General features: G+C 49.0%; 1 protein-coding gene across 1 annotated transcript in view; it reads left to right on the forward strand.

Annotated features, from left to right (window-relative positions):
* The first annotated feature begins 3,209 nt into the window (after nucleotides 1–3,209).
* The window catches only part of CCDC69 (coiled-coil domain containing 69), a 42,546-nt gene continuing 32,746 nt past the window's right edge, over nucleotides 3,210–13,009 (forward strand). The window contains exon 1 of the mRNA XM_017875742.1: nucleotides 3,210–3,427. Within this exon, the coding sequence (XP_017731231.1) occupies nucleotides 3,380–3,427 (48 nt within the window). The 5' untranslated portion in view covers nucleotides 3,210–3,379. The remainder of the gene's footprint in view (nucleotides 3,428–13,009) is intronic.

Below are 13,009 nucleotides of genomic sequence, written 5' to 3' on the forward strand. Positions count from 1 at the left end.
TTTTTTTTTTTTTGAGATGCTCTGTTGCCCAGGCTGGAGTGCAGTGGCGCTATCTTGGCACTGCAAGCTCCGCTTCCCAGGTTCATGCCATTTTCCTGCCTCAGCCTCCCGAGTAGCTGGGACTGCAAGCACCCACCACCACGCCCAGGCAAATTTTCTGTATTTTTAGTAGGAAAGGGGTTTCACCATGTTAACCAGGATGGTCTCAATCTCCTGACCTCGTGATCCACCTGCCTTGACCTCCCAAAGTGCTGGGATTACAGGCGTCTTGAGCCACTGCGCTCGGCCCTCATTTTTTAATACAAGAAAATGAAGCCAGGCTCAATGGTTCATGCATGTAATCCCAGAACTTTGGGAGGCTGAGGTGGGAGAATTGCTTGAGGCTAGGAGTTCGAGAACAGCCTGGGCAATATAGTGATACCCTCTATAAATTTTGTTTGTTTGTTTGTTTGTTTGAGACGGAATCTCACTCTATTGCCCAGGCTGGAGTACAGTGGCACGATCTCAGCTCACTGCAACCTCTGCCTCCCAGGTTCAAGGGATTCTCTTGCCTCAGCCTCCCAAGTAGCTGGGATCCCAGGCATGTACCACCAGGCTTGGCTAATTTTTGTATTTTTAGTAGAGACAGCGTTTCACCATGTTGGCCAGGCTAGTCTTGAACTTCTGACCTCAGGTGATCCACCTGCCTCGGCCTCCCAAGGTGCTGGGATTACAGGCATGAGCCACTGAGCCTGGCCTACAAAAACGTTTTTGTTTTGTTTTGTTTTGTTTTTCTGAGAGGGAGTCTCGTTCTGTTGCCCAAGCTAGAGTGCAATGACATAATCTAGGCTCACTACAACCTCCGCCTCCCAGGTTCAAGCAATTATCCTGTCTCAGCCTCCCAAGTAGCTGAAACTACAGGTGCATGCCACCACACCCGACTAATTTTTGTATTTTTAGTAGAGACAGGGTTTCACCATATTGGTCAAGCTGGTCTCGAACTCCTGACCTCAGGTGATCCATCCACCTCAGCCTCCCAAGGTGCTGGAATTACAGGCAAGAGCCACTGTGTCTGGCCTACACATTTTTTTTTTTTTTAATTAGCTGGGCTTGGTAGCATGCCCTTGTGGTCCCAGCTACTTGGGAGGCTGAGGTGGGAGGATCACTTAAGCCTGAAAGATTGAGGCTGCAGTGAGCCATGATCACTCCACTGTGCTCCAGCCTGGGTGATATTGCAAGATTCTGTCTCAAAAAACAAACAAACAAACAAAAAACAGTTTTAAAATTTCAAAATCTCACCAATACAGTGCTAGTCACTCAATACTTTTTTTTTAATGAAAATGAATTTGTTACGTTTTGTAACACAAAAAAATTCATCTTCGGTATTTTTGCTGGTTATGTGGAGTCCTATTTTTATGGATATAGCATAAGGTATTTAACCAAGCTTCTTTTCTTGGCTGTTTAGGTTGTTTTGTGTTCCTTGTTTTTAATCACGAGCACTGCTCCAATAAACATTGTTAATTTAAGTATAATTTAAGCATACTCTGTTTCTTCAGGACCTGTGGAGCACGTCTTATGGCAGGGGTTCTCAAATGTAGCCCAGGCCAGACATGCCTGGAGTGCTCATGAAGCTGTAGATTCCTAAGCCCCATCCCCAGAGTTTAGGCCAGGGGTGGGGCCTGAGAATTTGCATTTCCAACAAAGGCGGCTGGTAGTGCTGACACTGCTGATTTGGGAATCACACTTTGTGAGCCACCATTCTCTATTATACCCGCTTTTGAGAACCTAATTTCACATTTCCTTAGTTTCCTTTCTTACACACTTTTGCAATTGGTTTTGTACTCTATGGAGGGAGCAATTTTTTTGAGGTCTCATATTCTTTCCCCATTCATGAGTCTAAACACTTTTCACAGCACACCTTTCCAAGAGTTTTGGCCCCGAATCTAGTATTCCAATATACACGCAAATAGGCATACACGCTGATTTTCAAAATTAGTTATCTTTTTCCTGCATTGCCATTCCAGAAACCTCAGCTAATAACAAAGGGAAGATAAACAAAAGCTCCTTTTCCTAGACACTGACATTTTATGTCCCATAGTCCTACCATACCTGGCCTGCCTCAAGAGGTTATTGTGATGAATAACATCCATCCAAGATGCATAGTCAAATATTACAGATGCTTGTGAGGTGGAAAAAACTATCAGCCCCGAAGTAAGGAGGTATTAAAATTAAACTTAGTATTATTGGCCGGGCATGGGATCCTAGGACTTTGGGAGGCCAAAGCAGGCAGATTACCTGAGGTCAGGAGTTTGAGATCAGCCTGGTCAAAATGGTGAGACCCTGTCTCTACTAAAAATACAAAAATTAGTTGGGTGTTGTGGTGCTTGTCTGTAATTCCAGCTACTTGGGAGGCTGAGGCAGGAGAATCACTTGAACCTGGGAGGCAGAGTTTGCAGTGAGCCAAGATTGTGTCACCGCACTCTAGCCTGGGCAACAGAGCGAGACTCTGTCTCAAAAATAAATAAATAAATTAATTAAATAAACTTAGTATTATTATTTATTTGTAGGCCATTGAGTCAAAGCTTAGGTTCTGGAGTTAGAACTGTATTCTGTGCAGTGGCTCAAGCCTGTAATCCTGACGCTTTGGGAGGCCAGGGTGGGAGGATTGCTTGAGGGCATTCGTTCGAAATCAGACTGGAAAAAAGAAAAGAAATTAGTTGGGTATGGTGGTGTGCCTCTGTAGTCCCAGCTACTCAGGAGGCTTAGCTGGGAGGCTCGCTTGAGCCCAGGAGTTTGAGGCTGCGGTGAGCTATGATAGCGCCAAAAAAAAAAAAAAAAAAAAGGAACTGGATTATATCTGGGCTGTGGTAACTTACTAGCCATGTGACCTTAGGCAAATCATTTTGCATCTCTGAACACCATTTTCCTCACCTGTAAAATGGAGGAAGTAATACCTTTGTTGCACGGATATGGCAAGAAATATAAATAAAATGTATAAAACAACCCTCAATAAATGATAGCTGTTAGTTTATCAAATAATTGTTTTAATTATTTTTTCCCATGGCCCTTGCTTAGCTGAGGGTTTCGAAAAGCATCTGTTGCTCCTCAAGGTTTTTGTTTCTGCCCTGACCAGAGCTTCCTATTATTTAGAAAGATTCTGGTCACCTGCCTCTGGCGGCCGCGCCGCTGGCCCTGCAGGCTACGCGGAGGCCCCGCTCTTCGGGTATTTACGGCGCGCGGCAGCCCCAGCTCAGGCTCAATACAGCGCTTCCAGGTTCAGTTTCAGGGTCTCGCCGGCAGCCGCAGCCGGCGGGCGCGGAGCGGGCAGCGGGGCCCGGACCGCAGGCTCCTCTGGGGGCCCCGGAGTTGGGAAGCGGCGTCCGGGAGCCCCCGGAGGAGGATGGGCTGCAGACATAGCAGGCTGAGCAGCTGCAAACCCCCGAAAAAGGTAAAGGGCGCCGGCGGAGAAGTTTGCTTTCCGAGGAGAGGGGAGTGCGGAATCGCTCTGCCTAGGGGACTCGGCGCCCCAGGTTCTCTCTGGTCTGCCCAGGGTACCGGACTGAGAACCTGGAGAGGCCGGCTCAGAGACGAGGGAGGCTCTGCTGGGAGGCGCCCTTTACCCCGACCGGAGCCGCACCAAGCAGCCGAGTTTACAAACACGGCACCCGGGCCAGGCAACTGCAGCTGATTCCCGCTGCCTCGGGTGGGGAGATGTCGTGTGTCTGTGGCAGGTGCCCTCTGCTTTCGGTCTGGGGCTGTTCGCTGTGTGGCCATGGACAAGTGACTTGACCTCTCTGGGCCCTCGGCTTCCTCCCCGCGGCGTTAGAGGCTGATAATCTCAGGGCTGCTCGAAGAGTGTGCCACAGACTCGCAGTATCGGCATCACTCGGGACCTGTTAGAAATGCAGAATCTCAGGCTCTGGCCCAGTCTTGCCAAGAGAGAAGCTGCGTTTTAACAATATGCCCAGGTGATGACGCTTTAAAGTTTGAGGCGCTAGTCTTAGGGCTCTTGCAGGCCCCAGAGCTGGTGAGTGTGGGCTGCCCTTGGGGTAACTGGGAGGGGCCAAAGAGGGAGGAGATCTACTGCCTTCTGTGGCCCTCTCCTCCCTTCCTGTCCTTCCCCCAAGGGGCCTTGGAGCTGGGTTAGGGCCCAGGGGACAATTCTCAGGTTTCTTGTAGTGAGACCAGCTGCCCCTTGGGGTCTGCCGAGCCCAGAAGGTCTGAACCTGGAGCTAGAAGGATAGTCTTCTCGGGGGACACTGTGAAGCAGAGGGGAAGGAGGACCCTCAAATTCTGGCCCCTTTTACCACTGCCTGCCCCCTAGCCAGGTGGGATTAGATGATCCCATAAACATTATTATCATTCCCCCTTGAGACCCAGAGAGGTCCCAAACTGTGACAATATTTAATAGTTTTGTAATGAACTTTAGTCCTCCCTCTGCTCCTGCTTTGCTTGTGCCCTGAGTACAGGTTTTTCTGCCTAACAGTACTGTCCTAGCCTGGAGGATTCTACTCCCTGCTCTGTCTGATACCTCCTGGCTTTCCTTGCTCTCCCTTTATTACCAGATCGAAAATCCTCACCAACCCCTGACCTAGAAACCCTCATGTCTTTCCTCACTCCAACAGGGAAACTGAGGCTTGGCTCTATCAGTAGAAGGAAGGGGCTGGCTGACGGATAACAAGGTGGAGAGACCTGAGCCTGGGCTGAGACTTGTAACTGAGCAAGTGGTAGGCAGACATTAGTCCTGGGTGTAAGTCCTAGTGGTGCCACAAACATACTAGGTGACCCCAAGCAAGCCCTTGTGGCTCCCTGGGTCTCAGTTTCTCCCTATATGGGAAGTGATGAGCAGGATGATCCCTAAGCATCTGAGAGTCTGTGTTCTCTACACCTGTGTCAACCTTGTAGCTTGCAAAGTGGACCAAGGGTGAATTCCGTCTACCCAGAGGTAGAGGAAGCAGGGAAGAGCTTGACCCTTCCACAGGCTGGAAGAGGAGGTCACAGTAAGCACAGCTTCTTTGGCTCTTGCTTCTTCTGAGAGACTTACCAGCTGTTCCTGCCTGTCCCTGGCACAGCCAAAGCTCTGAAGGGCAAGTAAAGCTGGCACAGCCTGTCTGAGTTTGAAAGGCCCTTTAGGTACCACCTGGGCTGATGCATCCGCTATACAGATAGGAGGTTAAGGCCTAGAAAAGGGAAGGGGCATGACTGAGGTCACAGAGCAACGCAGAGCAGAACGCAGGTATCTAGTCCCCTGGCCCCGTGTTCTTTGTCTCCACCTCATCCCGCTGTGCTTCCAGTGGCTTCTTGATGACTTTAGCATAAAATCTTTTACTTTTGTTGCCTCAGAACAGCCTGGCATGCCTTCTTGGCCCCAGCCATGCCAGGCCCCTGCCCCTATATGGCAAGATTTATGGGCTGGTTTTGTTTAAAGTTGCCACCCCTGTAGGCTGTGCTCCTGCCCAGTTTCTCACCCAGGTGCCAACCCCTTGGAAGGCATAAGCTCCCAAGTTCATCCCCAACAGGCTATCAGCCCCCTGGGAGAGGGGGACTCCAGGGATGGGATGGACAAAAATGAGCTCAGGCTACAGAGGGGTTAGTTTCTGATAATCATGACTCACCCTGCATGTTTGCAGAATGCTTTCACATCCTGCCCAGTCTCACAGAAGCCCTGAAAGCTAGGCTGAGCTGCAGAATCTTTCCCACTTTACCGAGGAAACTGAGGCTCAGTGAGGAATGATGGGTCCAAAGTCACACAGCCAGTTGGTGGCAAAGCTGTGCAGATGAGCCTGGCTTTCTGCACTCTCCATCTGGTGCTCATTGCCTTATGCAGACCGCGGAACAGGTGCTAAGTAGATGTTTGAGTGAATGAGGGACAAATAAGAGCCATGCTAGGGGTTGGCCCAGGGAGCAGCAGGAGCATCACATTCAGCCTTGAGAGATGCAGGAAGGGTTTTTGAAGGGAGGGTGGTTTGGAAAGTATGGCAGGAATTACCCATTCATGGCCAAGGCCTAAGCAAAGGCTGAGCCACTGAAAGCACGGCGTGAGGGGGTTCTTTGTGGAGAATGGAGGTGGCAGACAGCAAGGAATGAGGCTGGTGCTTTTAGCAAGGATTACCCTGGCTAGGGACTGGAGCTTGACTGTGATGCCTTCTCATGTCCCTCCAGGTTCAAGGATCTGGGGGTCTGCTGAGTTCTATGGTTTATGGTGCCTATTGGGCTTGGCTGACGAGATGTTCTAGACCACCCTGAGAGGCCTGGCCTGGGACTAGGTCACTGCCTTATTGGGACAAGTTGAAATGCTGGGAATGAATAAATGGGGTTCCCGGCAGACTGGGAGTGGGTACTGAGGAACCATCTGGATCATGTGGTCCTGCCTAAACCCTTCTTCTTGGCAAAGACCATGGCTAATGTGGTCACATGCCCCAGGAGGACTCAGGAGAAGGCCAGGCAGAATGGGTAGGGGTCAAGGAAACAAGCGTTCTGGGGGCTTGCTGGTCATGGTGGTAAGGAGAGGCCTTCCTATCCCCAAGAGGTTACCAGCCTCCCTTGGGCAATAGGGTAGAACGGGGCGGGGTGGGGGCAGGGGAGCAGTTCAGGAGGCACCTCGCGGCTGACTCCCTTTGTGTGACTCTGCAGAGTACCAGGAATGATGTTTGAACTCTCCAGTCCCAAAGGCTGTGGCTATGGCTCCATAGTTCCAAGCAGGGCCTCTGAGAAGGGGCTCAGCACCACTGCCAAAGCTGGGCCTCAGGTGACAGGTACTCGGTGGGTCAGTCATTCAGCAGCCCTTCATGAGCACGTCCATGTAGCAAGCCAGGTGACAGGCGTGAATGATATGGAAGAGGCTGGTGCAGGCATGGGTAATTCTGAAATCAACCAGTAGACACCAAGGGCATGGCCTTTAACACGGAGTTCACCTATTCGTTTACTAACTTGGCAAACATGTGTGGGTCGACCACACTGGGCTGTGGGTTGGATGCTGGTTCAGTCCTGACTACATGCATGGAATATCCATTAAGTGAATTAAGAGTGGCCTGGCTTCTCCATGCCTCAGTTTCCTCATCTGCAAGACAGGCGTGGTATTAGCTCCTATGTCATAGGGTTGTTCTAAAGATTAGATGAAAGACTGTATGTGACAGAGTCCCTAATACCCTGACTGGCAGGAAGGATGCCTTTGAAAGAGATAAGGAGGCCTAGGCTTAATGTTATGTTTTAAGGACATCACTGCCTAGACTGTACCCAAGGAAAGTACCTTGGGACGTGGGAGGTAAAGGATATTAGTGTCCTTGGAAGGCTGATGTGGGCAGGGTGGGAGGATGCAGCCTAGCGTCTGGCCTCTGCCTTCAAATCTCTGAAGTCTTATCAAGGGGCATGGAAAGCAGCTTTGTTCGCTGTTGTTCCAGAAGGCAGCACTGTGGCCAGTGGGGGAGGCTAAAGCCAGCAGATTTCTACTCATGAGGAAGAAGTGGCCAAAAAAAGGCCTCAAAGGGTAGTGAGTTCCCGTCACTGGAGGGTTCAAGCAGGGGTCAGGTGGCATTTTGGCAAGGATATTAGAGGGGATGCAAGCTTACGACTAGCAAATATTTACGATTCCATTAAAAAATGGAATTGTTCTGATTATTAGGTTTTGAGTCAAAATTTCAAAATTTGGGAAAGTATAAGAAATTTAAAAATCTGTTAATCTCACCATTAAGAGATAGCCACTGGGTACATTTCAGTGTCATTCTTTGTACTATTTTTTCCTATGTATATTATAGATGTGAGTATGACTATCTGTATAAAGCTAAGAATATGTTTTATATGGTTATATTCTAGTTACTTAATATTCTTCCGGGGGCATTTTCCCATGTTAAGTAGTCCATGGAAACATGGACTTTTTAATGGCTACCTAATGTCCTGTGGCTGTTCCGTGGTTTATTTAACCAGTTTGGACACGTGGTCTGCTCTCCTACCCTGGTAATCGATGAACATCCCTTGTGTTTTCCTCCTGCCTGGGGCCAGTGTGGCTTTGGACACAGAGGGGGTCAAGGAAGGCCCCTTAGAGAGACGGCATCTTGGCTGAGTTTTGAAGATTGGCGGGGATTAGGCAGTTGTGGGGCAGGTAGGTTATACAGGAGGGCATCCTAGGCAGAAGGAATTTGGGAGCAGCCCTTGACCTCCGGTCAGGAAGAGTGGGCAAATCTGATCTTCTAGCTCGGGTGGTAAGGGTGGGACAGTCGAGGAATGTGCAGGAAAGCTGCCTCTGCAGTGCTCAGTGCCCTGCCCCAATCATCATGGAGACATTGGCATGTACATGGCCCCCAAGCCGGTGATTTTGCCCAACCTAGAAACTAATGCCCACCAATCTTCCTAGCTAAAGCCAGTACAGGCTTCCATGCACGAGGCACCCTGGAAGACCTGTGAGATTAAATACCAGATTTTTGTGTTTGGCAACCTAAAACACATTAGAATAATTCCCAGTACCCTCTGCGTTTTGAGATACGACCTTTGGTGATATATTTTCTGCACATGTACATGTTTTCAATTCTTTTCCTCTATTGAATTCACGGGTGGCTAATATAGGTCCCCTGAGAGCCTGACGAGTTCCTAGACACCTGAGGACTCCCATTTTTGCTTCAGTTGGCTGTTAGGCTTGGGACCTATGCTTCACGTCAGCACTGTGTTTCTTTTGTCATAAAAGGGCATAAAAGATGAAATTTTAAATTAATTGCACAGAAGCAGGCTGCTCTATAAATCAAGACAGGGAAACTCTGGGTAGGAGGGGCTGCCCCCTGACATCTCAGGGTGCATAGATCAGCCAGTGAACAAGAGTCTGAGACCTGCCTAGAAAAGCAGCTCTAAGAGGTCTCAGTATGAAATTCATGAATGTTCATATTCAAAAAATAAACTTGAAGAGTGTAAGGACCCTCCCAGTGAAAGGAAGAGCCTCTCAGATGACCCTAGTTCTGGCTCTGCCACCTCAGGGTGTGCTTGGGCTTCCATCTGCACGGCTGGCACTCTGTCCCCTGCATCCTCCACCCTCAGCACTGTGAGCTGTCCCCCAGTGACCAGGGGAGAGGGCCAGCCTGGGAGCCCCACTGCAGCAGGACTGGCAGCGGGGAGGGAGCTCCTGCTGCCCCACCTTGGCAGAGAGAAGGAGCAAGAGAAGATCCATCCATCTTTAGCAGATCTAAACCCATCCATTACCTGAAGACAAGCCATCTTATTTGTCTTGCCAGGTGAATCTTAATCCCTAAAAATAGTTTATCTTGTGTCACCTTATTTTCAAATCTGAACCTTCCAGAACATCTAGGCCAAACACTGTACTATACCTAAAACAGCCATCCACGTCCATGCATCCCCCTCAAGACAAGTGACATGCAGTCTGACCTACTTCCAGATTTCCTCCTCTCTCTGCAATGGAGTTTTTTTTCACTGAGTGTACAATGACCTTTGTGGCCTTCCTCACCATTTTCTACTGCTCCATGTGACCCTGCCCCTGTCCCTTCCTAGTGGCCTGGACATCAGAAAAGCTGTTACCTTTACTGGATTCAGCAGTGTCCCCTCCTACATTTATGTTCACCCAGAACCTGTAAATGTGACATTATTTGAAATAAGGTCTTTGCAGAGGCAATCAAGTTAAAATGAAATCACACTGGATGGGCCCTAATCCAGTGACTAGTGTCCCAACACGAAGAGGGAAATTTGGACACAGACACACAGGGAGAAGAGCAGGGAGTGGAGTGACGCATCTTCCAAGCCAGAGAACTGAGGATTGCCAGCACCCACCAGGAAACAGATCCTCCCTCAGAGCCTCCAGAAGAGCCAGCTCGGCTGACACCTTGAATTTTGACTTCTAACTTCCAGAACTGTGAGAGAATACATTTCTGTTGTTTTCAGCCACCAAGTGTGTGGTAATTTGTTACAGCAGCTTTAAGAAACTTTCATATCACAAGGTTAACTGCTCCTTACCCACCCTCTCACCCCCATCCCCATCTTGCCAGCAATCAAAAACGACAAGAACCCAGTGCCTCCCCTTTGGAAGGCAGCTTGGCAGCAGAAGAGGCAGCACTGTAAATAAGGAGGTGCTTGGACAGGGCCCATTGCTTTTGGACACCAGCAGCTGCTTCTGTAGAGGAAAGAGCACTGGACTGGGAGTCAAGAATGGGGCCTGCTTCTTTATATTTTTTATGGATATATAATATTTTACATACTTACCAGATACAAATGATATTTTGTTAGGTGTATAGACTGTGTAAGGATTAAGTCAGGGTGTTTGGAGTTTCGTCACCTCGAGTATTTATCATTTCTATGTTTTGGGAACGTTTCAAGTCCTCTCTTCTAGCTATTTTGAAGTATACAGTTCATGGTTGCTATGGAACATTAGAATGTAGTCCTTCCTTCTGGCTGTATGTTTGTACCCTTTGACCAGCCTTTCTTCATTCCCCGTACCCCATACACACGTCCTTCCCAACCTCTGGTATTCATCATTCTAAGAATGGGTCCACTTCTGCCTCTTTTGCTAACTGTTCTCTTCCCCAGCCTTGATTTCTCTGGCTGTACCATGACTCTGTTGGAGGCTTTCAGGTTCCAAGAGAGGTATCATTTTCTTGTTGTTGTTCATTGCTTTGTATACAAGTAATTCTTGAATGTATTATTGCTTTAAAAATCCTAAGAATTGGCCAGGCGTGGTGGCTCACGCCTATAATCCCTGCACTTGGGGAGGCTGAGGCAGGCAGATCACCTGAGGTCAGGAGTTTGAGACCAGCCTGGCCAACATGGTGAAACCCCATCTCTACTAAAAATACAAAAATTAACCGGGCATGTGGCACATGCCTGTAATCTCAGCTACCCAGGAGGCTGAGGCAGGAAAATCGCTGGAACCTGGGAGGCAGAGGCTGCAGTGAGCCAAGATTGCACCACTGCACTCCAGCCTGGGCAACAGAGTAAGACTCCAACTCAAAAAAAAAAAATTCCTAAGAAGTTAGGTAAAATGGAAGCTACCCTTCCTTGACCACAATAATTTTACTCCATTCTCTGGAGATGACAACCGTTATCAGTTTGTGCTTTTCCAGGTACTTTTTCCTGTGCATTTTTTAATCATTAGTAATAGTTGGCCAGGCACAGTGGCTCATGCCTATAATCCCAGAACTTTGGGAGGCTGAGGCGGGCAGATCACCTGAGATCAGGAGTTCAAGACCAGCCTGGTCAACATGGTAATACCCTGTCTCTACTGAAAATACAAAAATTAGCTGGGCATGGTGGCACATGCCTACAGTCCCAGTTACTGGGGAGGCTGAGGCAGGAGAATTGCTTGAACCTGGGAGGTGGAGGTTGCAGTGAGCGAAGAATACGCCACTGCACTCCAGCCTGGGTGACAGAAAAGAAATAGTTTAATTTGGATATTGGTATTCTACCAAATGCCTTTCTGTGTTTGTACGTAAAGGTCTACTTCACTCTCTTAAACATATGAATGAAATGACATAGTATTATGTCCCTGAGTGTATCCAGCCAGTCCCTAGTTTACAGCGTTTCCCTACTGCAAACGGTCCTGCCCTGAGCATCCTGTGCATCCTCTTTGTCCTCACTAATGGGTACTTATTTCTGCTGACAGTGCCACTGTAGAATTGGGAGCATGCTGCATGCAACTTGGGAGGTGGCTGAGCTCTGTCATTCTCTGCTTTCAGGCAATCCTGCCCTCTCTTTTACAACCACCCTTACACTGGCTGCTGAAGAACAGGTGATGGTGTGGAGGGCTGAGGGCTCCAGGTTCTCACCCAGGCCTCCTGAGCAAGGGCCCCTCCTTTCCTGCTCTCCAGAGAAGCCCCCTCCATGACCAGAGCTAACAGCTGAGTGTGTCAAACTGCCCCTGCCCTGCCCAGAGCAAACAAGCAGAACAGGATCAACAGAAGACGAGATAGCAAGATGACCTCACTGTGCCTCTTCTTCCCCATCCACAGCATGTCAAAACCAGAAGGGCTCTTACATATCCCATTGCACAATTCCATGCCATGCAGGGGAGGGAACAGAAGCACAGAAAAGGAAGGGTGCCCACCTGAGGTCACACAGCAAGCAGATGGCAAGCTAGGACCTTGGCTCTGGACTCTCAATTTGCCATTGGACTTTCGCCATTTGGGGAACTAAAGTGAGAACCAGGTATCTGGGGATACAGCCAAGCTTCCAATTGCGCATCCCTGCCCCACCTCGCTCGGATACTTCAGATGGCAAGCAGGACCTTTGCTCTGGACTGCCCAATCACTTTTTTTTTTTTTATGTTGTTGTTTCTGCCATTGGACTGAGAGACAGGTATCTGGGCCCTTAGCCTGTCTCTTCCCCCCACCCCATCCAGCTACTGACACCATTTTCTGTCCAGCTCCTTCAGGGTCCTGCCTGCCAGGCTGACCCAAATGCTAGAAATAATGTCTAGTGCTTTTGCCAGCTCCAGGCCCTCTGAGGCAACCAGAACTAGCAGACACCCTGGGAAGCTGATATGGGACAAGAAAATGGGAGCTCTAGGGAGGAAGAAAATAAATAAGGTGTATTAGAAAGGCTTTCTCTAGGCCTCAGTGTCACCGTCTGCGAAGTGAGGCCTTGCACTCAAGGCCTTTCTGATGCTTGTCTGCTGTGGTCTGGCTCAGCAGGTGCAGGGGTGTTTAAGAAGGAAGTGGTCCTTTCCTCCCCTGAGACACCGCATCAGTGGGTCAGATAGCAGCAGTGGAGACCACATCCGCCCCTGACTTGTGTGCTCTGGGGGTCCTGCAGGTGTTCAGAGCGTAGACTGTGTCCTCGGTGCAGCTGAGTGGTGCAGCCTGGCACTTCTAACCTTAAGTTGGTTGTACAGTCACATTGGACTGTCCTCCAGCCAGTGAGGAAATGTTGACCACACACTGTATGATATGAAGGGGATGAATTAAATCTTTAATGTCCCTGGCAGTGTTTGATTTTCAATGAAATCAACTTCAGGCATTACTTTGGCAGAATATCTCTGCCCATCTTAGAGATGGGGAGGCTGAGGCCTGTATTTATGGTGTTCTTCCTTCTGAGCTTCTGTAAT

Source organism: Rhinopithecus bieti, unplaced genomic scaffold (genome assembly GCF_001698545.2).
Source record: "Rhinopithecus bieti isolate Rb0 unplaced genomic scaffold, ASM169854v2 scaffold_7673, whole genome shotgun sequence".
Lineage (NCBI taxonomy): Eukaryota > Metazoa > Chordata > Mammalia > Primates > Cercopithecidae > Rhinopithecus > Rhinopithecus bieti.